Source organism: Cynara cardunculus (assembly GCF_001531365.2).
Source record: "Cynara cardunculus var. scolymus isolate 2C chromosome LG 14, CcrdV1, whole genome shotgun sequence".
Classification (NCBI taxonomy): domain Eukaryota; kingdom Viridiplantae; phylum Streptophyta; class Magnoliopsida; order Asterales; family Asteraceae; genus Cynara; species Cynara cardunculus.
In genome coordinates this window covers 371,199-394,176 of record NC_037541.1, presented here as the reverse complement: position 1 = coordinate 394,176, position 22,978 = coordinate 371,199, and the positions used below count along the sequence as shown (strand labels likewise).

General features: G+C 33.8%; 1 protein-coding gene across 1 annotated transcript; it reads left to right on the top strand.

Annotated features, from left to right (window-relative positions):
* Nucleotides 1–1,327: 1,327 nt before the first annotated feature.
* LOC112526363 (G-type lectin S-receptor-like serine/threonine-protein kinase At1g61480) lies at nt 1,328–22,978 on the top strand. The gene is made up of 8 exons (XM_025136646.1): nt 1,328–2,633; nt 2,712–2,807; nt 3,243–3,439; nt 3,537–3,747; nt 4,093–4,190; nt 21,420–21,559; nt 21,666–21,816; nt 22,498–22,978. The coding sequence occupies exons 1-8, from the start codon at nt 1,328–1,330 to the stop codon at nt 22,804–22,806; spliced, it is 2,508 nt and encodes an 835-aa protein (XP_024992414.1). The 3' UTR covers nt 22,807–22,978.

The following is a 22,978-nucleotide window of genomic DNA, read 5'->3' as shown; positions in this document are numbered from 1 at the left end:
AATTGGATGTTGGAGAAACCACGTTTGAAATCGGGGAGTTGGGAAATTTGGAGGCAAAGGTTATGGTGGGTTATGGCTGTGAAGTGGGAGATAACAAAATAGCAAGGAGTTTCACTCCATTTTCTTGCCACTTTTGCAAACATAAGGAAAGCATTGGAGAGAAGTAAACGAGAAAGCAAGGAGGAGAGAAGGTAGGAAAAACACGAAAGCAATTGGGCCAAGGATTCACAATCAAAGGTAAAAAAAATCCATTCAAGTTCTTGTAATTGCCTTTCACTTATGCATAGTTGTTGGTAGATAAATCATTTTGTTATTATATGATGTAAATACGCGGCAAACAAAGTTATGCTATGACACTATGAATTCACAATTTCATGTACATATGTTTTACAAGATGTAGTTCTAGATTAAGAAAATGATAGTTTTAAGCTTTGAATATAAGACCATTACCTTATCGGTAAGTACCGGCCTTCAGTACTATGACACTGGTCATCGTGGCCAACATTTGGCTTCAATTCTTGTTCAAGATGCTATTGATCGATTCCCATGTGCTATTGAATCTAACAGGAGACAACAGAAGATCTGGCAACCTGCGCATTGAAAATCACATTAATACTGCATTTAGTGTCTTGCACCATATCATATCTTAAAATATGGCAGATTTTTAGTTAAAAATTAAATATTGTTAGCAGGGACAAGGTCAACAAAATGTTTTTAATGAAGTATGGCTTTGGGACGCAAAATGCAGAAGTTTAGACATAAACTCAAGCCATCTGATTCTATTCTTTTAAGTCTTGTAAGAAACGAATACGTGGTTAAACCCTTGATTAATTGGCTCATGATTACAATTTCAAGGAAGTTGAGGCACTTCTTGGTCAACTAAAACTAACTGATAAACCTAATGTTGTAATCAATCTTCAATTCCTTAACAAAGCCTCAGATTTTCACTTCCATCATGTTGACTTTTGTGATTTTGATTTATCTATAATTAACTGCATTACCAACTCTTAGCACAGCCAGAATCATTTTTATATATTGTGCTAGACATTAAAGTAGAGAAACTAGAGCTATCATGGTGCTAGTCTCGAGTTCTTTAAAAGAATAGATGATATCACTACTTGTAGGTACTCAGAAATTGATCAGAAAAGTCCAAGTGTATATCAAGGGAATAGAGTTCATTTTCCAAATTATACTATAGAGGGAAGACTTGGTCATAGATCGAAATTTGAGTATCATGCAAGATTGAAAGAAGCTAAGGGAACCATAGAATGTGAATTTTCCAAATTCTAATGACAATCAGCAGAAGGATCTAAAGAAACCAACGGGCATGGCTACTGGAAGAGCCACAGCTGCAAACTGTTTACGCATGGCATGCTTGTATATCCTGGTTATTTCATTACAACACTGCAGGGCAACTGACACATTGACTAAAGACAGTCGGATCTACTTAGAACAGACTCTTGTCTCTGCCAATCAAGTTTTTGAGCTGGGCTTCTTCAATCCAGGTAATTCCACTAAACGATATATTGGTATATGGTACAAAAATATTCCTGCAAGGAAAGTTATATGGGTCGCAAACAGAGAAAATCCACTCTCGGTTTCTGACACCACCTCTAGCCTAACTATTGGCAACGATGGGAACCTGATAATCCAAGATGGTGAGCATAATATCATCTGGTCAACAAATGTAAGGGTCCAGTTCAACGAAACAGTTGCAAAGCTTACAGACACGGGAGATTTAGCTCTTAATGATACCATCTCAGGATCAATATTGTGGGAGAGTTTTGATTATCCGAGTAACAGTCTATTACCAGGCATGAAGCTTGGGACAAAAGGGAAAACACAAGGCAAAAATTTATTGACATCATGGAAAAGTGATGATGATCCAACACCTGGAGAGTTTGTACTTGGACTTTCAGCAGAGCAGCCGCCACAAGCTTTCATCTGGCATCGTTCGAAGCAGTACTGGAGAAGTGGGCCCTGGGATGGAGGGAAGTTCATAGGTATACCAGAGCAGGAGTCTGGGTACTCAAATGTCATAAGTCTCATGCCAGAGAACCCACAAGGAGGAGCCTATCTCACCATCAACAGGTATAACTCATCTCACATCCGATGGCTTTATTTAGAACCTGATGGTGTGTTACAGTTGAATTATTGGGATGATTATCATAACATGTGGGATATTACTTGGGGAGCACCAGATAATCCTTGTGATGTTTATGGAGTTTGTGGTGCTTCTGCAATTTGTACGAACAAGTCTCCCATTTGCGAATGCTTGAAAGGGTTTGTACCACAGTCGAAGGATGAATGGAGCAAAAGTAATTGGACAACAGGTTGTGTGAGGCGAAGTGAACTTTTGTGTGAGAAGAACGGAAGTAGTTTAGCTTCTGGAAAGACTAAACCAGATAAGTTCTGGATGCTAAGAGGGATCAAGCTCCCAGATCATCATCAGTATTTTCCATACACTGATACCAATGGATGCCAGCGCTTGTGCTTGGGTAACTGCTCTTGTAAGGCATATGCCTATGTGGAAGGCATTGACTGTATGATTTGGACAGAAGACTTCATGGATACCAAGCAGTTCTCTTCTGGTGGGGAGAATCTTTTCTTGCGGCTTGCCTATGTGGGATCAGGTAAACTCAAATTCCTGTTGAAGTCTAAATTGGGTTTGTTTGGTTTGGCCTAACACAATTTTATTTTAGAAACAAAAGGAGCAGAAGTTCTCATCAGTCTCACAACTATAGGTGGTGCACTACTCTTAGGTGGCTTCATGTTTTGTTTGTACAGGTGGACAACATATAAGAAAGGTAAGAGAAGTATATCATATAATCATTCAAAGACACGTTAAGTGAGGAAAGAAAGAAGCTTGTTGAAATGGTTGATGTTCTTAGTCTACACTAGGCCCAAAAATATTTTCTTTGTCAATAAAACCGTTCCTTCTTTAATGATCCATGTTTAGATATGTCAATTATCTTAACATGGGAAAGTTCATTTAGGAACCGTGAATACTTTGAGAACCTGAAAAACAATTATCTCATGATTATTTAGAAAAAAATAACCCTATAATATTCTTGAATATCGTGCATTTTCATTATTCATGAGGTTCATCATGAATATATATTACGATATTCATCATGAATAGATGGTTTTCGGGTTCTCAAAATATTTACAGTTCTCAAATAAACCTACCCCTATCTTAACATGGATAAATGATCCTTATGTGTTAAAAATTCTCTCTGTAGGAAGGAAAACCAAATTAAAACTCTTCAATCCAGAGGATGAAATTGATTCGAGGGACACACTACAACTACATGAAAAGGTTCTTATACAGGAGTCCATTGAATTGCCTATATATGAGTTCAAACAAATAATAACTTCCACCGACAACTTCAGCTACAGAAACAAACTTGGTGAAGGAGGGTTTGGAGCAGTTTATAAGGTACTAATGCACTTGTATTCGCAAACTCGTTTCTTGAGTATTCCAAGCAATCAAAACAGAGCCACCACTAACTACATAACACATTAACTTAAAATAGGGAACGCTAGATCATGGACAGCAAATAGCAGTGAAAAGGCTGTCAGGGGACTCTGGGCAAGGAATTGAAGAGTTTAAGAACGAAATCATATTGATTTCCAAGCTCCAACACAGGAATCTCGTTAAACTTTTAGGTTGCTGCATTGAAGGGGAAGAGAGATTACTGATTTATGAGTACATGACCAACAAAAGCTTGGACACTTTTCTCTTTAGTAAGTTTGACTTGACTTCTTTCTCTTGTAATTTGTCTAACATATTCGGATGTAGGAAACTCCCAATTATTTTGTGAAAGCATATTGATGATAAGCAATAGTAGGAACATAACTTATACTATTGGCTGGAATATATTCTCAAGCAAAGAATGTTTACAATTCAGAACCCTTATGGATATTTCTGTTATCATAGAAGGATTATTCAACAGTTTAGAGGTCATTTGATAACAAAACAAAACAATCTAGCATCAAAGATCATATGTGATTACTTCTTGGCTATAGATCATTTAGTTTCTGAATTCTAATTATTGACCATTCTCACACTTCTAGCTTCTTGATACCCAGATCCAAAGAAACGAATGCAACTTGATTGGGCAACGCGTTTCAACATTATTTTGGGCATTGGTCGAGGGATTGTTTATCTCCATCGTGATTCTTGTTTAAGGATCAAGAGCAAAGAACCAATAAACTTGAGTTTTAAGATAAACACTCAAAACCAATAAAAAAAACTACAAATTTGACATATCATAAGCCATGAAAAGACAAAAAAAGATGGGTTTTAGAATGAAATTTCAACTGCTTACCCATTTTTTTTGTCCAGAAACTCAGATTAAGGTTGAATTAATATATATATATATATATATATATATATATATATTTCAAAAAAAACCCAATAACATATTAATTCAGAACATATAATACAGTACAATTTGGACAGCCTAACCCCCAAAATATATAGTATATATATAAATAAATAATTATAAAAGTATAAATCGTAAATATTAAAAAATATTTCACAGTATATATAATATATAATAATATAATTAAGTCAAAAACTATTCAATATTGGACTCATTTCGAAGGTATTAACGAGACGATTATAATGGTGTAACTTGTTAAAATAAAAATGTATTTTTTAAACTTGTTTTAATTGATATACGGTTATGTATGTTAATTTGATAAAGGTTTAAAATGAAACATTTAAAAGTAAAGGACATAAAGTAAATTAATTAACTAATTATAGGGATATAAAGTGTAAATTTAAAATTATAATTTAAAAAAAATCGGTTCAATGTGAGAGGGTGAGTGTATGTGAGGGGGTGAGTGCATGGGAGGAGAGTAGGGGGTGAAAAAGTGAAAAAGTGAAAAAGTAAGGGTAGTATAAAAAATATTTTGGTCATTTAGTATTTTAAGACTTTAAGACTTTTGCTAAATTTGGTTAATAAGATAATATAGATAAATAATCGTCATTTTGTATGAAAATGCCAAAATACCATAATCTGTTAAAAGGGATGTTTTAAAATGGACAAATTACATGAAAAAGTAATGTACTTTAATTTAATTCATATTTTGGATAACGTATTTTTAAAACTTTCATTTTGGTATCTAAGATGTAAAGTTTAAATACTCGGGTAACCGGTTGAAGACTAACTTTAGATAAAAAAAAATTCATGTCACTAACCATGTCAGCAAATAATACTGAGTTAGATACCGCATCAATTGTCACATCAGCATGATAACAGGTTAATACTTCAACCGATTAATCGGGTACTTAAATGTTTAAAACTTTACATCTTAGATACAAAAATGAAAGTTTTGAAAGTACGTTACCAAAAATAAAAATCAAGTTAAAATACGTTATTTTTTCATGCAATTTCTTTAAAAATTATATAAGAATATAAATAGCTATCATAATGAATTTATACACTTTACATATATAAAACATATAATATCAATATATGTCGAATATTTTTATTAATAATTAAACGTGTTTTCTGTTCTCCGTTACATAATTTATTAAAAACATTGAAACTTGAACATCTAAAATATCAATAATTTCGAATCTAACTTAAAACCATGATGGAAGTTATTGCTAGCCCACTGGGTGAGACTTATAAGGAGCTAACAATTCTCGCATTCTATCCATGTGGGACGAGTTTTTTACAAACTCACTCACTTAAACTCTTGACGTCGTCGTCAGACTTACCAGAAATCTCTTTGTTGTCATCGGCAATGTGAGATTCGTCTGGGATGTTACAAACATTCCCTTTTGAGGACTCATCATACCCGATGAGGTTTGTCCCACCATCCCAATGGTACAATGATCAACTCTGATACCATTTATAACACCCCCAAAGCCTAAAGCAACGAACTAGCCCAATAACTTTAAATCTAACTTAAAATCATGGTGGAAGTTATTGATAGCCCACTACTTAAGACTTGTAAAAAACTAACAATTCTTACATTTCATCCATATGGAACGAAATGTTACATAAATTTCTATGGATGTCACTGTAAAGCATAATGTTTCTATTTGGGTCAACATTTAGCATAATTTCTCAAAATTTTAACTAGAAATAAACTAAAAATGAGTAGCTATTTATTACAATTTTAATCTTTCTATTTTAAATGGACAAATTGCATGAAAAAATAACGTACTTTAACTTTATTCATATTTTAGGTAATATATTTTTAAATTTTTCATTTTTGTACCTAAGATGTAAAGTTTTAAACATTTAAGTACTCGGGTAACCGATTGAAACATTAACCAGTTATCATGCTGATATGGCGAGTGATGTGGTATCCAACTCAGTATTATTTGTTAATGTAGTTACTGACATGGATTTTTTTAATCTAAAATTAGTTTTCAACCGGCTACCCGGGTACTTAAATGTTTAAAGTTTTACATCATATGTACCAAAATGGAAGTTCTGAAAGTATGTTATCTAAAATAGGAATTAAGTTAAAGTACAATATTTTTTCATCCAATTTGTCACATTTAAAATTACTTAGCGGGTATTTGATTGGTCATAATAAGAGGTAATGAATGAAAAATAGAAATGATCGAGGTGTTTGTTTTAAGAAGTGAACGAAAATGAAATGATCGAAAGTGTTGGATTTGATATTATGTAATTAATCATTATATCAGACTCGTTAAAAAACGGTTTCACCCCAAATTGAGAGAATGAGAAAATTTTGACTGAGTTTCCATCTCAATCCTTAATATGTTCTTCAATTGAAATGAAAATAAAGAATTTGAACCACAAGAGTGGTGTCTGATTGGTTTGAGCTTGACTCAAAAAGTCAAAAGTGTATGAAGATCTCAGGTTCATATCCAAGAAGGAATGGAAATCCCCTTGAGGCCATAGAGGTTCAAATGCGATGACTCCGAGCTATCCACAAAGCAGGTGATCACCCTGGAATTAGTCGGCTCGCATAACGGGTTGGATATACAGGTTAATAAAAATAATAATAATATGTTATTCACCTTGCTATTCTAATCGTCCCAAATATGCCATACATAATTATTGTTTATCCATTTTTGTTCTTCGATTTTACAGGTTTCTCCTGGATACGTTATTCATAATCTGTTATTCAAAATTAGTTCTTCATCCCAACGTTGCTAATTGTCATTAATGGGGTTTTTCTCGCTAAACGTTAATACCCATTCCCAGTATTTATTTCCATTCCTTGAAACGAACAAGGTGTCCCATTGATATATTACTGAAACTGCATTTACAACTCCTACCATGATTTTGTGAACGAGTTTTTAAACTGTCATACATGGCTTTCATCTCAACATCGATCTTAAGAAAAATATATATTAAATATGTCGATTGAACGAAAATCCCATCTAAGATATTTAACATTATAATATAAATGCGTAATTCAACGACAATTGTACTATATATTCTTGTTTAACATCGTTCATTATTCCATTGATAAGTTATAAAAAAATGGAACGTACGTTGTTCTGAATTTTATTCTAGAAATTCTTCATCCACAAGTTACGTTTTTATGTTTACAACAAAAAGATAATAAGGGGCTGTTTACTAAACGCTTACTCAGTAGGTGCTTACCGGGCTATTTTCCTCACCGGACGAACATGACAAGGCCCAAGAATCTTACCTGGTATGAGCAATGATAAGGATAGAGAGTCTTACCCGGTAAGTGAGGGTGACACCTCTTACCTGGGTAAGCGCTTACCAAATATATTGTTGCATACAATATCATTTTGATATACTACAATTTCACCTAGAAAATAAATTATATTGTTGACTCCCAACGGTAAGCGCTTATTGGGTAAGCATTTAGGTAAAACCCCTAAAAGTCTAATAAACTATTCAATAATGATTTTTTTAGAAAGTTATAAATACATTTTCTATTTACAAAATTATAACATATTTGGACTAAAAACATAATATATATATATATATATATATGCATTTTAAATCAAAACAAATTACGTATTGTGTTCTTTAGACGTGTGTTCTTTCACGTATGAACGTAAGAGTTAGGGTTCAAGAGTAAGAAATATCTCTGCATGGAGATAGAACACATCTATTTATACCTATTGCATTAAATACACATATAATGCAATGCAGTAGGGTTTGAACACGTGTCAAGCATTTAGAGAAAGACTTGTCCTTTGCTATAGTGAATAGTACAAAAGTCTATTCATGAGCAGATATTCTTTCATGGAGTTGGTGGGTAGTAGAGTCAATTAATCGGTTCCGTACCGTACTACACTCTATAAAGGGTATGGGTTTGTCCTATGTGTGTGGAAGGACAAGACAAAAACAATCGTGCTCAACAAGCTTCTTTTGATCGTTGAATGCTGGAATAACCTGAAGGTCTCTTCAGCATTCGCTGAGGCTTGAGCAGTCTTCACACATATGTAGACCAGGTTGTAATCACTGAATACCGCTTCAGATCATGAACTGCCAGTCTCTAATCTTCAACTTCAGTCTTCGACTTTCGCTGAAGGTTCTTTGGTGTGAATTTTCTCTTCCTGAATATATCGTTGTCGTTGATGGATTTACATTACATGTTCTCAGCGATCACTGAACAAACTTAGTGATGATCGTTGGAACTGAAAAACAGAAACACACATACTTCGTATAAGGTAAAATGAGTTATCATCAAATCACTTAGAGAGATGATCAACAGTAATCTTCTATGAATATCGTCCTTAAGCTTTAAAAACTCGGATTTGATCTCTCATGTTAGTCATATCCAGTAGTTTTGGTCTCTCTGTCTAACACTCGTTAACCTTTTCCGTTAGATCCAGTTAAATGAGAAATATTTTAGTCATTTTTACTATTTTTTTAATGCTTATCCTTTTTCATTCTTTTTTCTTTTAGAATTTAAAATAAAAAATATAATCTGTTTTTTTATTTTAATATATTGAAACAGTGAAAATGACTAAAACACTCCTTGTTTAATTGAACTTAACGAAGAGAATTAACAACCGTTGGACAGAAAAACCAAAACCGTTGGGAACTGACAAACGTGATGGACTAAATCCAAGTTTTTAAAATTTAGGAACGATATTCGTAATAAATTACAAATATTAGGAACCAAAATTAAACTTTACTCCTTTTATTTTAGCATAATTCGTTTTTATTTTCAAATAAAAATAATTTCTAGATATACATATTTTTTATTAACATGGATATTTAACCCATTATTAGGGGTGTACACTGGTTGGGTTGGACGGTTTACAACATTTTTACAACTCAACTCAATTACGACGGTTTGGAAAAATCTCAACCCAACTCAACTCATTCAAAAGTATAACCCAACCTAACCCAACCCTTGTGGGTTGAGGCGGGTTGGGTTGGGTTGATGGGTTAGTAGTTACATAAATTTTACGGATGAAATAATTAATAAAACTTAAGTTTATAGACCATGCTATAAAGTGTTTTATCTAAAAAGGTTACAATAGGTTTATAAGACATTTTTGAATGTTTTTTTTCATTAACCTGGATATCCAACCCGCTATGCGAACCGACTAATCTCAGGACGACCATCTGCTTTGCAGATAGCCCGGAGTCACCGCATTTGAATCTCTGTGGCCATAAGGAGATTTTTATTCCTTATTGGATTTGAACATGTGATCTCCTGGTAATTTTGACTTTTAGAGCCAAGCTCAAACCAATCAGACACAACCCTTATGGTTACGTTTTTGAATGTTTCAACAAGTGTTTTAGAATGATCTTTAAATAAAATGTTGTATTTAATTTTATAGAAACATTTTGAGAAATATCCCGTAAAACTCATCTATTTATAGGACGCCTATGTTCATATGACGTTTTTTCAAGTCGTGTCGTATAAAATAACTAATACAACACTTTATTTTAAAAGTGTCATAAAATTTGTTAAACGCCCAAAATCATCTTATAAACATATTGTAACTCTTTTAGATACGACATTTTTCTTGTTCCGTCCTATAAAGTATCATATTGGGACGCTTAGACATTTTAGACATCATATAAGATATAATGTTGTTACAGCGAAATATTATAACTAAGCGTTTTCTTTCCATTAAAGTACAACATAAGATGACGGGAGATTTAGATTGATGAATTCGTCAACCAAATATCTATCAATATTATTCATATTCTCCGAGATATTAATTTGTTGTTGTTGCAAAAAAAAAATTCAATAATTTTCACTTGTTTATTAGATTATTTGTCATCATTCTTTGATCGTAAATATATTTTGGTAACCTATACGTTTAGCTAAAATGAAATACAAACATAATATCAATAAAAATTATATAAAACTTATACATTATAAATAAATAAATATATATATATATATATACACACATAATAAACATATATATAAAAATAAAATTTTATTAAAAAAATTATATATTAGCGGCGAGTTTGACGGGTTAAGTTAGGCTCAAGCCAATTTCAACCATCCTAATAGGGTTTGGTGGGTGAGCAGATTGACGGTTAGACGGGTTGGGCTTAATTGAGTTGTTAACGGGTTGGGTTGGGCGGGTTTCGTGGATTGACAGTTTTTTGTACACCTCTACCCATTATGCAAACTGACTAATCCCATGGTGACTACCTGTTTTGTGGGTGGTCTGGAGTCATCGCATTTGAACCTATGCGATTATAATATGATTTTTATTCTTTTTTGGATTTGAATCTGAAATCTCTAGACATTTTTAACTTTTGAAGTCTAAACTTAAACCAATCAGACACCATTCATATGATTAAATAATTTATACTTGAAGACTAAAAATATGCATGTGTTTGAAAAGTTTGATCAAGTGGTTGTTAAAAGTCATAATTGTCTCCTATCTAGAGATTTTTTAGAGTGATATAACATCTACCTGGTCTAACCTTCTAGAACAAACTATTAGGAATAGTATTTTATGGGAATTTAAAAAAAAAATTAAATGTAATATTATATATATATATATATATGTATGTATATATCTTTTTTATATCTGAATCAAGTTAATTTATGCACTATAAATGTAAAAAGCAGATGTTGATTTTGATGTACGTAAAAAGGAAATTAATAAGTACGGTACATTTAACAATATATAGGGATACATTTAGCTTACCTTAATCAAAGGGGTGGGCTAAATGCACTCCTATGCATTGCTTAATGCACCCCTATCCATGAATTTCTTCATCACACACATCAAAATCAATACATACTTTTTACATTCCCAATACTTGAATGACCTGATTCTGACATCAAAGGGGGTGCCATTAGCACTCCCCTAATTCAATATTAACAAAGTTCAGTAAATAATCGTTTTAATTATTATCACGAAATAGCAAATAAAACTGTAAAATAATTGAGAAAATCTTTCAAAAATATGATTTAGCATATATTATACTTTTTGACTAATATATGACTCAATATTAGATAGAAAAAATACAAATAATTAAATCTGTTAATTTATGGAATTACTGGTTATTTCGTGATAATTTGTAAAAAAAACATGTTACATATTTTTTGAAAGAAAAATAAGTAAGTTGGTGATTTTTTTTGATTTAAAATTAAATATAATAAATAAAAAGGTAAATAAAAAGTTATGAATTAAAATTAATATAATTATTTATAACAAATGGTAGGGGTGTTCAAAAACTCGATCAACCAAACCCAACGCGAAATAACTTAACTGGAAGCTACTCGAAGTCTAATCGAGTTGTAAAATTTTCAAACTGTAGGTATTGGGTTACTATTATTTGAACTCAGTCCAACCCGATGAACCCGATATCCTTTTATTTCTTGAATTTAATATGATTGTTGAGTTTGTATTAATGTATACATTAGACAATTACACTATCAAGTATACTCTTCATATATACATTATTTTCAATTTATTCTACATCTTTGTATAACTCATTTTTATATATGTTCAGTAACTGTGAACATATATATGTGAATTGAGAAAATTAATTGAATTTAATATACGTAAGAAATATGGATAAGTTATATCAAATGTTTGATGATGAAAAAGAAATTATGAGTAGAGAATTAGCATATTCAATATTAGAAGAATATTTTGATGCACCAATGTATCAACACGACTAACCCGATCAACCCGTATGGTTTGGGTTGTGTTGGGTTGCACTTTGGTTTGATTTGGTTTGCGTTGGGTTAAGATTTTTCAAACCACAAACATTGGGTTGGATTGTTCAAATGTTTTCAACCCGATCAACCCAACCATGAGCACCCCCTAACACAAAATTGTGATAAATAACCATCCAAGGAGTTGCAATTTGTGGCATAAACATTTTTCAAAAATTTTAAAATACAACACTGATGTAGCTGCCTTCGAGAACAACTTGTCTGTTGGTTTGGTCTCTATCTTCTAAGACGGTTAACAAAACTTTTGTGGTTGCTCGAATATTTAGTCTAGTTGGGAAGCTGCTTATCAAGGAATGTGAGGCCCCTGCTACATTAGAAGCGATATCATGGGCAACATAACTTGGATTCCGAAAACGATTTTTGAGTCGGAAGCAAAGCTTGTTGTCTCACCTGTCAGTTCTCTCTCGAAGATGGAGCGGAATTCAGTGATACTTATCGTATGCTTCTCCACCAACATGACTCATACTGTGTCAGTTTCATGATACGACAAGCTAACGGGGTTGCTCATGCGCTAGCCTAAACATCTCGTTATACCCACCTCCTACTTTGAATTACTGAGTTTTCTTTCTCAATTGTTGAACAACGAGCATTTTGATCAATTTGTTTCTTACTTCTTCAACCTCTTCATCAGTATAAATTTTATAGAATACAAATAATAGATTACTAATCCTTTTCAAATAAACAACAAATCACTGAGTTCTTGTCATTTTCTTCAAATCTAAATCAACAACTAACCACAAGAGTGGTACCTGATTGGTTTGAGCTTGACTCCAAAGGTTAAAAGTACAGGAGGTCTCAGGTTCAAATCCAATGAGGAATAAAAACCCTCTTGTGGCCACGGAGGTTCAAATGTGGTGACTCCGAGCTATCTGCAAAGCAGGTGGTCGCCTTGAGATTAGTCGGCTCGCATAGCAGGTTGGATATTTAGGTTAATAAAAAAAATCAACAACCATAAAATTACTACTTGGAATCAAATTTTCAAACACAAATAAATACCCACTGACATTGTTGAAAACAAGTTCAAATTCATTCAAACCATCTTTAACCAAGCGCATAAGAAGGTGTACATCCTTCTAGAATTAGCAAATGGTATGCATGGACGGACCTACTGTGGTGTCAACGGTGGCATGCGCCACAATATTATTTCTCCATCGAATGGTAAAAAATTTAGGTTCGTGAAAGGTGCAACCGTATTAATTTGTTGTGTGCCACCGTATGTATTTTGAAACTATAATGTGAACAAGTTTTCTTTGGTAGAATTGGCTTGCAAGGCTTTTATTCCACCACAGACCCGAATTCGAATTATGTCATTTTCTTAGTCAAATGGTGCCACATTTTGAAAAATTTCCCTACATTTGTTTCTTATAGTCAAATAGTGTCATAATTTGAAATTTTTTCCTATATTTGTTTCTTATAGCCAAATGGTGTCATCATTTGAAAAAAAAAATTGGGTCCATCCATGATGATATGGAATCCGACTTCAAGCATCCATCTGCTTGTAGGACACAAAAACTTACCTCTCGCCGCTTGATGGTCAGGACCAGTACAAAAAGGACACTCTAGAAGGTGGTGTCATCTGTATTAAAACATTCATCCATATTCAAACCGACCACATAAACGAAAAAAAAAAGAGAAATAAGAAACGCAAGTACGCAACACTGTTTTCACCCTTTTACGTACTTCATAAAAATGTGGTTATTTACTCGTTGATGGTCTCGTAACTTCTATAACGACCCGTCCACATTAATAAAAGATATATTCGTGAACTCCTTGTAAATTCAAAGTTGTGGGTATCAATAACTTCAATCATGGTTTTAAATTATTTCGAGGTTATTGGGTCAGTCGGTTGCCTTACAAATCTATTTTTCTACCTATGCACGATTGATTGTCACAACTTATCTTCTGTTTGTGTTCAGGGATGGCTACCTGTCGACTATGTTGTGTTGTTAGAGGATACAGACACGTAATTGAAGTTCACTGTTAGATTATTTATTGGTATATAAAATACATTTTAATGAATATCATCTAAAATTAACAAAGAAATTTCAGTAAAATGACTTTTTATAGAAGTCACGTTTTCAAAAAAATTCAAGGACTGCATTTTTACACCTGAAACAAATCATTTGAAAGTTACTGATTTTTTCTGTTATAAATAATATCATATTCTCGTAACAAACAATTAGCTACAAAAGCGTACTTCGTTTAAAAGAGTGGACTCGGTTCGCTCCAAAAGACATGAAAGAAGCAACGACAATCATTTTCATTTCTAACTTTTATTCAGATATTCAAATCTACCAAATATTAAAAGAATAAATTGAATGAAAAAGTAACGTACTTTAATTTAATTCTTATTTTGGGTAATGTAATTTAAAAACTTTCATTTTGGTATTTAAAATGTAAAGTTTTAAATATTTAAGTACCTGAGTAACCGGTTGAAGCATTAACCGGTTATCATGTTGATGTGGCAAATGCTGAGATATCCAACTCAGTATTATTTTTGACGTGGTTAGTGACATGAATTTTTTTAATCTAAAATTAGTCTTCTTTAATCTAAAACTAGTCTTCAACCGGTTACCCTAGTTTTTAAATGTTTAAAACTTTACATCTTAGGTACCAAAATGATTGTTTTAAAAATACGAGACCCAAAATCAAGTTAAAGTATGTTACTTTTTTATGTAATTTACCGTCCTAGATTTCTAAATTAATTGATGCCTATTAATTGATTTCTATTTTTTTTATTAACCTGAATATCCAACCCGCTATATGAGCCGACTAATCCCAGGACGACGACTACCTGCTTTGCAGATAGCCTGGAGTCACCGCATTTGAATCTCCATGGTCAGGGATTTTTATTACTCCCTGGATTCGAATCTGAGACCTTATAGTATTTTTGATTATTAGATCCAAGCTCATGCCAACAAGACACCATTGTCATTATAAAATAATAATTGATAACGATTTTCTTTGACAAAATTCTATCGATAACTAATATTCAAAAGTGTTCCAAATTCCACCATTTCCATTTTACTGATAAACCCTTCTTCTACAACAAATTATTCGAAAATGAGAACCAAAAGATCAAAAATCGCCAAACCCCAAATGAGTAAACACAGAAAACGATAAACCCAACAGAAGATTGCATTTCTCTGCGTGTTTATGAGCTTCGAGAATGAAAACCTTCCATATCCATGGCGGAATCATCATCTTCTTCTTCTTCATATTATCGTTCTGCAACCTTAATCTCTCTCTAGCCACTGATATCATCACTCCCACACAACCACTCGCCATGAATCAAACCCTGATCTCATCCGGTGAAGCTTTCGAGTTAGGTTTCTTCAATTTAAGCAACAATAATCTGTATCTCGGCATTTGGTACCGCCAAATTCGACCGAGAACATACGTTTGGTTAGCAAATCGAGACGCTCCGATCAATTCATCGTTCGTAAAACTAACAATAGGCGACGACGGCAACATAAAACTCGTAGATCGATCCGAAACCGCAATCTGGTCGTCGAATCAATCCGTTCCGGTGAACAACATGGTGGCGCAGCTTCTGGACTCCGGCAACTTCGTCCTTCGCCGAGAAAACGACGACAAATCGGAGAATTACATCTGGCAAAGCTTCGATTATCCGACGGATACTCTATTACCTGGAATGAAAATCGGGTGGAACCGAACAACCGGAATCAATCGGTTTCTGAAATCATGGAAATCCAACAACGATCCGTCTTCCGGCGATTATTCATTCAAAATGAATATTGACGGTTTCCCGGAGCTTATCGTCTGGCACAATGAAACGAAGGTTTGCCGGAGTGGGCCGTGGAACGGCCGGAGATTTAGCGGTATACCGGAGATGAAAGGGGTGAGTATTATGCACTTCGATTTCCACGAAACCTCCGGCGATATTTCTTATTCATTTCGAATGTTGAACAGTTCCGTTTATTCTCGATTGACGATAAATTCCTCCGGCAACCTTCAGAGATCGGTCTGGTTGCCGGCCACCGGAAGCTGGAGGTCATACTGGAATTTCCCGCGGGATATATGCGATAAGTACGGCGAGGCGTGTGGGCCGTTCGGCGTTTGTGATACGAGTATTTTTCCGGTGTGCAGGTGTTTGAAGGGATTCCGGCCGAGAGATGAACATGGTTGGTTCGAATTACAAGACGGGTCGAGTGGCTGTGTTCGAAGCTCCAAAATGGAATGTGGGTCGGATGGATTTCTGCCATTGAAGAACATGAAACTGCCTGAAGGCTCGAAGGCGGTCATCGATTCGACGATGAATTTGAGTCGGTGTGAAGAGATTTGTAAAACGAACTGTTCTTGCACGGCTTATGCTAATATGGATGTTACTCGTGGGGGGTCGGGTTGTGTGATATGGATGGTGGATCTTATTGATATGAGGCAGTTTTCTGAATCTGAAAGTGGTGGACAAGATCTTTATGTCAGAGTTGCAGCATCTGATCTAGGTATGTTTTTAGCCAATTTTTTTTATCCAAATTCACTTGTTAATTAATTTTTATAGATATTACATATATCTGTAAGGATCGGTTTTCAGCAACTTTCTACAGTATTTTACTTTTCTTTTTTTGCCGAAAACCAATCCTTATACATATGCGTAGGGCTTTTGCGTAAGGATTGACTACAACATGAAATGAGGTTTGAAACTGGAGTAGAAGTGAAATCTCTCTGGGAGATTGGTTATTTCTGTAAATTTCTCGTTTTTACAGTTACTCTAGTTTTAGGATAAAAGTCAGGTTTGCGTATATATTATAACCCCTCGAATCCCATCTTTTGAGGGTATACATTAGACTCGTTTGGTTTGGTTTGGTTTGTACTTTTTAGCTCGGGAGCTAAAAGTTATTATCAAATGGTCATTGACAACTTGTATGATACAACCCCCATTAAGGTATAGCAGTAGCACTGTTGGTTCTTGGATGGTATATTTGTGAAAACACGCTAGTTTTTGAGTCAGATAGTTGTAGTGTGAGAGTGATAAGGTAAATGACACCCACTTACTTATCGGCTAAGATTCTCGGTCTCTACTATGTCTCTTATTGATTAAGATTTTTTAGCATTGTCATGTTCACGTGATAAGGTAAACGAAACCCGATAAGTCATTACCTAGTAAGCATTTGATAAACGACCCCTTAGACTTAATGTTTATAACTCAAAACGCAAAAAAAAAAAAAAAAATCAATTTGAGGGTCATGATATGTGTATAACGTAACTTTCGTGTTTATTTGCTCATATTTCAATGAAGAGGAGTGGTAGTTTGTTAATAAAAATGAGATTAAAGATTAGACTGATTCCAGGCCCTCGTTAATCAGTAATAAAAATGCGATCGACTCCAACCATTCATAATTGACTAGGAGATTAGTCAGTACGCATAAGCTAGCCTGAATTTTGTTGATAAAAGTCTGCCTCTTAATGATTGTAAAACCCTCTGAATGATTTTGTATCATGGGTCTCTCTTAACCATTCAGTACCATAATTTCATTGTAAACGATTACCAAACAATTATATTTTATTTTACACTATATCATGAGAGCCTCTTAATTATTCTGACCACTTCATCAATATATATAAAATATATATTAATATAAAAAGAAATAATTTAATAATTTCTTTTTTAACCAATGAATTCAATATTTGACTAATTATATAATTATTTGTTTATTAATTTTTATATTATATAAACTTTGTGTGGGAGTAGTTGTAGACTTGTAGGTCTTCGTAAGTTTTCTACTAATCATGTGATTTTTGACTAATATCTCATATTCATGCAATACATGTGTTCTTCACGGGGACTTGACAAAAATAACCCTACAAATTTTGAAAATTACATTTTAAACCCTAAAATTTACAACCTTACCCTGAAAAACACAAAATACCAATGAAAATCGGCCCGATGTCTCATTAAATCGTCATTAATGTATCAAATAATAAGTTGTCTTCACTAGAAAACAAAATAAAGGTCAAAATCACCCCATATGGGTGATTTTCACCTTTTGAGGGTGATTTGCTCATTTTCAGATATAATATCTGATTTTTGTCTTCCAAATGGTATATAAGTGGGACCCATTCATACCTTATTGTCAAAATCACCCTCCAGGACGATTTTGGTGGTCATTTTGTGAAGAAGCTTTGAAAAGTAGTCATTTTGCTAATATACAGCGTATGAAATGGTTATTTTGGGTAATTTCCCAAGAATATATTCGATTCGAATAGATCTGTCATTTTTGAAGTGTTCTCCATATTTAAGATTTTTATACTCTCTTTCCTACTTTTTCTGGTTTGGAGAATCAGTTGCAACAAAAAAAAAAACATGCCCAAAATCCCTAAAATCTTATTTTCTCCGTTTTGGAGAATCTATTGGAGATGCTCTAATAAAAAAAGTTCTTTCTCATAGTAATCATTTTTTTGGAGTTCTTCAAATTTGGAGAATTTCACACCTTCTTTCCTACTTTTTTTTATTAACCTGGATATCCAACCCGCTATGCGAGCCAACTAATCCTAGGGAGACCACCTGCTTTGCAGATAACCTAGAGTCACCGCATTTGAACTTCTGTGGCCACAAGGGGATTTTTATTTCTTCTTGGATTTGAACCTGAGACCTCCTAGTACTTTTGACTTTTGGAGTCAAGCTCAAACCAATCAGACACCACCATTGTGGTTTACTTTATCCATTTTGTTGAAAGGTTTTAGAGGATCTGTTATCAGCCTCACGTATCTTATCGGGTAACCTTCTCGAGTATCAACATGTATTGGTGGGTAAAAGTCTTTTACCCAGTAAGAGTATTAATTTTCTCACTTACCAGGTAAAATTCTAGTTCATTGTTATGTCATTGTTATGCTCACCCGGTAAAGTAAGTGACACTCGATAAGTGTTTATCCAGTAAATATTTGATAAACGACTACTTAACCTTTTAGACAATTTAGCATGATTAGGGGGGTAAAAGAGTAATTTCATGTGAAGTGTTAATTATAAAGGGAATATACAAATAAAAGCATTTGGTTGGAGTATTCTCGGTAAAGGTAAGGCCTCTAGACTCTATATATTCTACTCTTTTTATACGGAATTAAGATTGCTTATAAAAACAACTTATTGATTTATCTTGGTGTAACAATGGTAATAAACACTTTTGAGTGTTTGGATAAATAGTTTATACCAGTGCCAAATCGGTAATAAGGAGATTTTGAAGAAGTTAAACCTTACTAACTTATAATAAGTTGATAATTTTTTTTTTGAAAAACATAAGTTATTTCAAATAAGCAGTCCCAAACACCCCCTTACTTCATGTGGAATTTACTGGGTTGGTTTTATTTGTTTCGGACTTTTATGCCAAATGCACTAAAAGTTGTAACCATGATTTTGTTCATTGCAGAAGAATCACCAACGACCGAAAGTGCTAAAAATGGCTCTAACAACGGCAACCGTGCTGTTAAGATTGTCGTCATTGGTGCCGGCATTTGTGCAGGGCTAATCACTTTACTGATACTCCTTTACCTGAAGAGGAAGAATAGACGACGGTTGATGAAATCCATTGCACATAGAATCGGTAATATTGACTTTACAAGTCAAACCCTTTATTGGCTTATAGAAGATCGGGTAGATTCAAATGAGAATGATAACTTTTTTTAACAAAGGCAAATTGCATGAAAAAGTAACGTACTTTAACTTGATTCCTATTTTGGGTAACGTACTTTCAAAACTTCCATTTTGGTACCTAAGATGTAAAATTTTAAACATTTAAGTACCCGGGTAACCGGTTGACCGATTACCATGCTGATGTGACGAGTGATGTGGTATACAACTCAGTATTTTTTGCTATCCAACCCAATTTTGTCCCATCACTTGCCACATCATTTGAGAACCTTTAAAATTTGTGAGATTCGTGAGATCTATTACAAGACACTAATTTAAGATAATTAGAAGGGTACTCGCGTAATGTTGCGAGACAAATTTTGATTTTAATATTTAGTTTTTATTCTTTGTTTCTATTGATATAATACGATTTTATGTAGTTTTGAGAAAGCGATAATGATTTTATTTTTTTTAATAAAATATAAATTTGAAAATACTATAAAATTTTAAAAAATATATATATCGATATTAGTATTAAATTAACCTTTTTAAAAGTTCTTGTATTTTGGTGTAATTTTCTTAATTCAGTTTTTTAATTATAATTTAATTTAGGTTTAGTAACAAAGAAATTTAATTTAGGTTTAATAATATAATTTTTTTATAAAGATAATACCTAAGTATTATGTTAGAACTCAATAATTATCTCTATATATATATATATATATTATATATATATATATATTAATTTAAAATGAGATGTTTATCCAATATTTGATTATGTTTATATGCAGTTAGTTACACGAATTCAAATATGGAGCTTTAATAAATTGTACTTATGCACAATTTACTTATAATCTTAAATTTTAAGTAATATACATCAATAACCAGTACTTCGTGCATAAAAAAATAGTTTTTAAGAGTTTTTGTCAAATGTTTTATAATATAGTATAGATTTATAAGAAGGTGTTCACAATATGTTTACTTTATGTGCATCTTCAATTATATACGTGCGTGTAATATATTTGTTATGATCTTTATTAGGTTCGAGAGAAAGAAGTAATGGTGAAACCGCAATGGAAGAACTCGACCTACCCTCGTTTGATTTTACGACATTGGCTATGGCCACAGACAACTTCTCGAACGCAAAAGAACTTGGTGAAGGTGGGTTTGGATGTGTTTACAAGGTAAATATCGTACGATACAAATATTTAAAAAAAATGATATTTATAGCAAAGAATCACAAATAAAGACTGATATCATTGTTGGTGACGATATCAGGGTACGTTACCCGGAGGGGAAGTCGTAGCTGTAAAACGACTCTCAAGAGTTTCGGATCAAGGGATTGATGAACTTACAAACGAGGTTCGATTAATTGCGAAACTCCAACATAAAAACCTCGTTCGGCTTTTAGGTTGTTGCATTGAAGTCGAAGAGAAGTTGCTAATTTACGAGTTCATGGAAAATAGAAGTCTCGATACGTTTCTTTTTGGTAATTTTCTCGTAAACTTTGATTCTTTTTGTTACGTGACACTTTGGATTTTGTCGTTGAAGTTTAACACGTTTTACGAAATCCGTTACAGAGAAAGAGAAAAGCACAAAGCTCAGTTGGCAACTGCGACTCGATATCATACATGGGATCGCTCGAGGGCTTATGTATCTTCATCAAGATTCAAGATTTAAAATCATTCATCGAGATCTGAAAGCAAGTAACATTTTGCTTGACGAGAAAATGAACCCGAAGATATCGGATTTTGGTATGGCACGGATTTTCGGGAACGAGGAAAACGAAGCAAAAACAAAGAAAGTGGTGGGAACGTAGTAAGTAATATACTGTCGTCCTTTATGCATTCTATAATTACGATATCACGTGCGTATCCTAAACCAGTTTCTTTTTTTCGTTATTTTTGTAAAACAATTACTACAGTGGTTACATGTCACCGGAATACGCAATGAACGGCCACTTCTCAACAAAATCAGATGTTTTCAGTTTCGGGGTTTTGGTTCTCGAGATAGTAAGCGGTCAAAAGAACAGTGGATCGTCTTACACAAGTAGCGAACTTAGCCTCCTTGGACATGTAAGTACAAACAATGATAGATATTTTTTACCAAATGCTTATTCGGGTAAGTAAACACCAAGTTACATTATCTTACCTGGTAAGCACTTAGCGGTAAAATTCAACACTATCGCTTACTTACCAGGTCAGATTCTATTCACTAAAACACATCCTGTGCAACAATTTATCCCGGTAAACGCTAACCATGGTAAGAGTCCTCGTTCTCACTTACCGGGTAAGGCTCTCGATTCTTGCTTTCGCTATTACCGGGTAAGATTTTTTGTCATTGCCATATTAATCCAGTAAAGTAAAGTGACTTGGTAAACACTTATTTGAGTAGGTGTTTGGTAAACGGCACCTTACTGGATGAATATGTAAGGACCAAGAATCTTACCCGGTAAGAGCGAGACAAGCACCAAGAGTCTTACCGGTAAGTGAGAGTGACGACTTTTACCACGGTAAGCGCTTACCGGATGAATTATGGCATACGATACCGTTTTGGTGGACTAAAATCTTACCCAGTAAGTAAATGATAGTATTAAATTTTACGGGTAAGCGCTTACCAAATTGGGCCTGACCCGGCCCGATGCAGACCGATTGGGGTTGGCTACGGGGCCGATTTTTGGCCCGTACTAGTTAATTGCATTTATGTCTTTATATTTCTAAATCGTAATACTTTTAACGTGAACGATAAATTTTCAGACATGGACGTTATGGAAAGAAGGTAAGGCGTTAAAACTAGTGGATGAATCGATTCGGGACAAATTTTTGGAAGACGAAGCAATAAGATGCATACAAATAGGGTTATTATGCGTTCAAGAACAGAAAGAAGATCGGCCTTGTATGTCAAAAGTGTTGTGGATGTTGAACAGCGAAATCGCTCAATTGCCGCAACCGAAATACCCCGGATTCTTTATCGGAAAAAGACAAATTAAAGCCGAGTCTTCGAGCAAACAAGATGATTCCGTGACCATAAATGAAGTCACAATCACGATGATAGATGGTAGATAGTCGAAAACAAGGTTAGCCATCATCGCTGAATCGTCTTAGAAGTAAGGACCCGGGTTCGAATTCGGGCACCAACCACTGCGATGGTCGTCATATCAGTGTGGTGGTGCCGTTCTAGAAGGTGACGTATACCCCTTTTTCGTATAAATTGTACATCATATTTTCTCTTTTCTGT

Bases quoted from the DNA above. Each gene is read 5' to 3' on its own strand.
- LOC112526363 (XM_025136646.1), top strand. From the start codon at position 1,328: ATGGCTACTGGAAGAGCCACAGCTGCAAACTGTTTACGCATGGCATGC. The intron at 3,440-3,536 runs GTACTAATGCAC...AACTTAAAATAG, and splicing joins GGTTTGGAGCAGTTTATAAG to GGAACGCTAGATCATGGACA. The intron at 21,817-22,497 runs GTAAGTACAAAC...ATAAATTTTCAG, and splicing joins AACTTAGCCTCCTTGGACAT to ACATGGACGTTATGGAAAGA.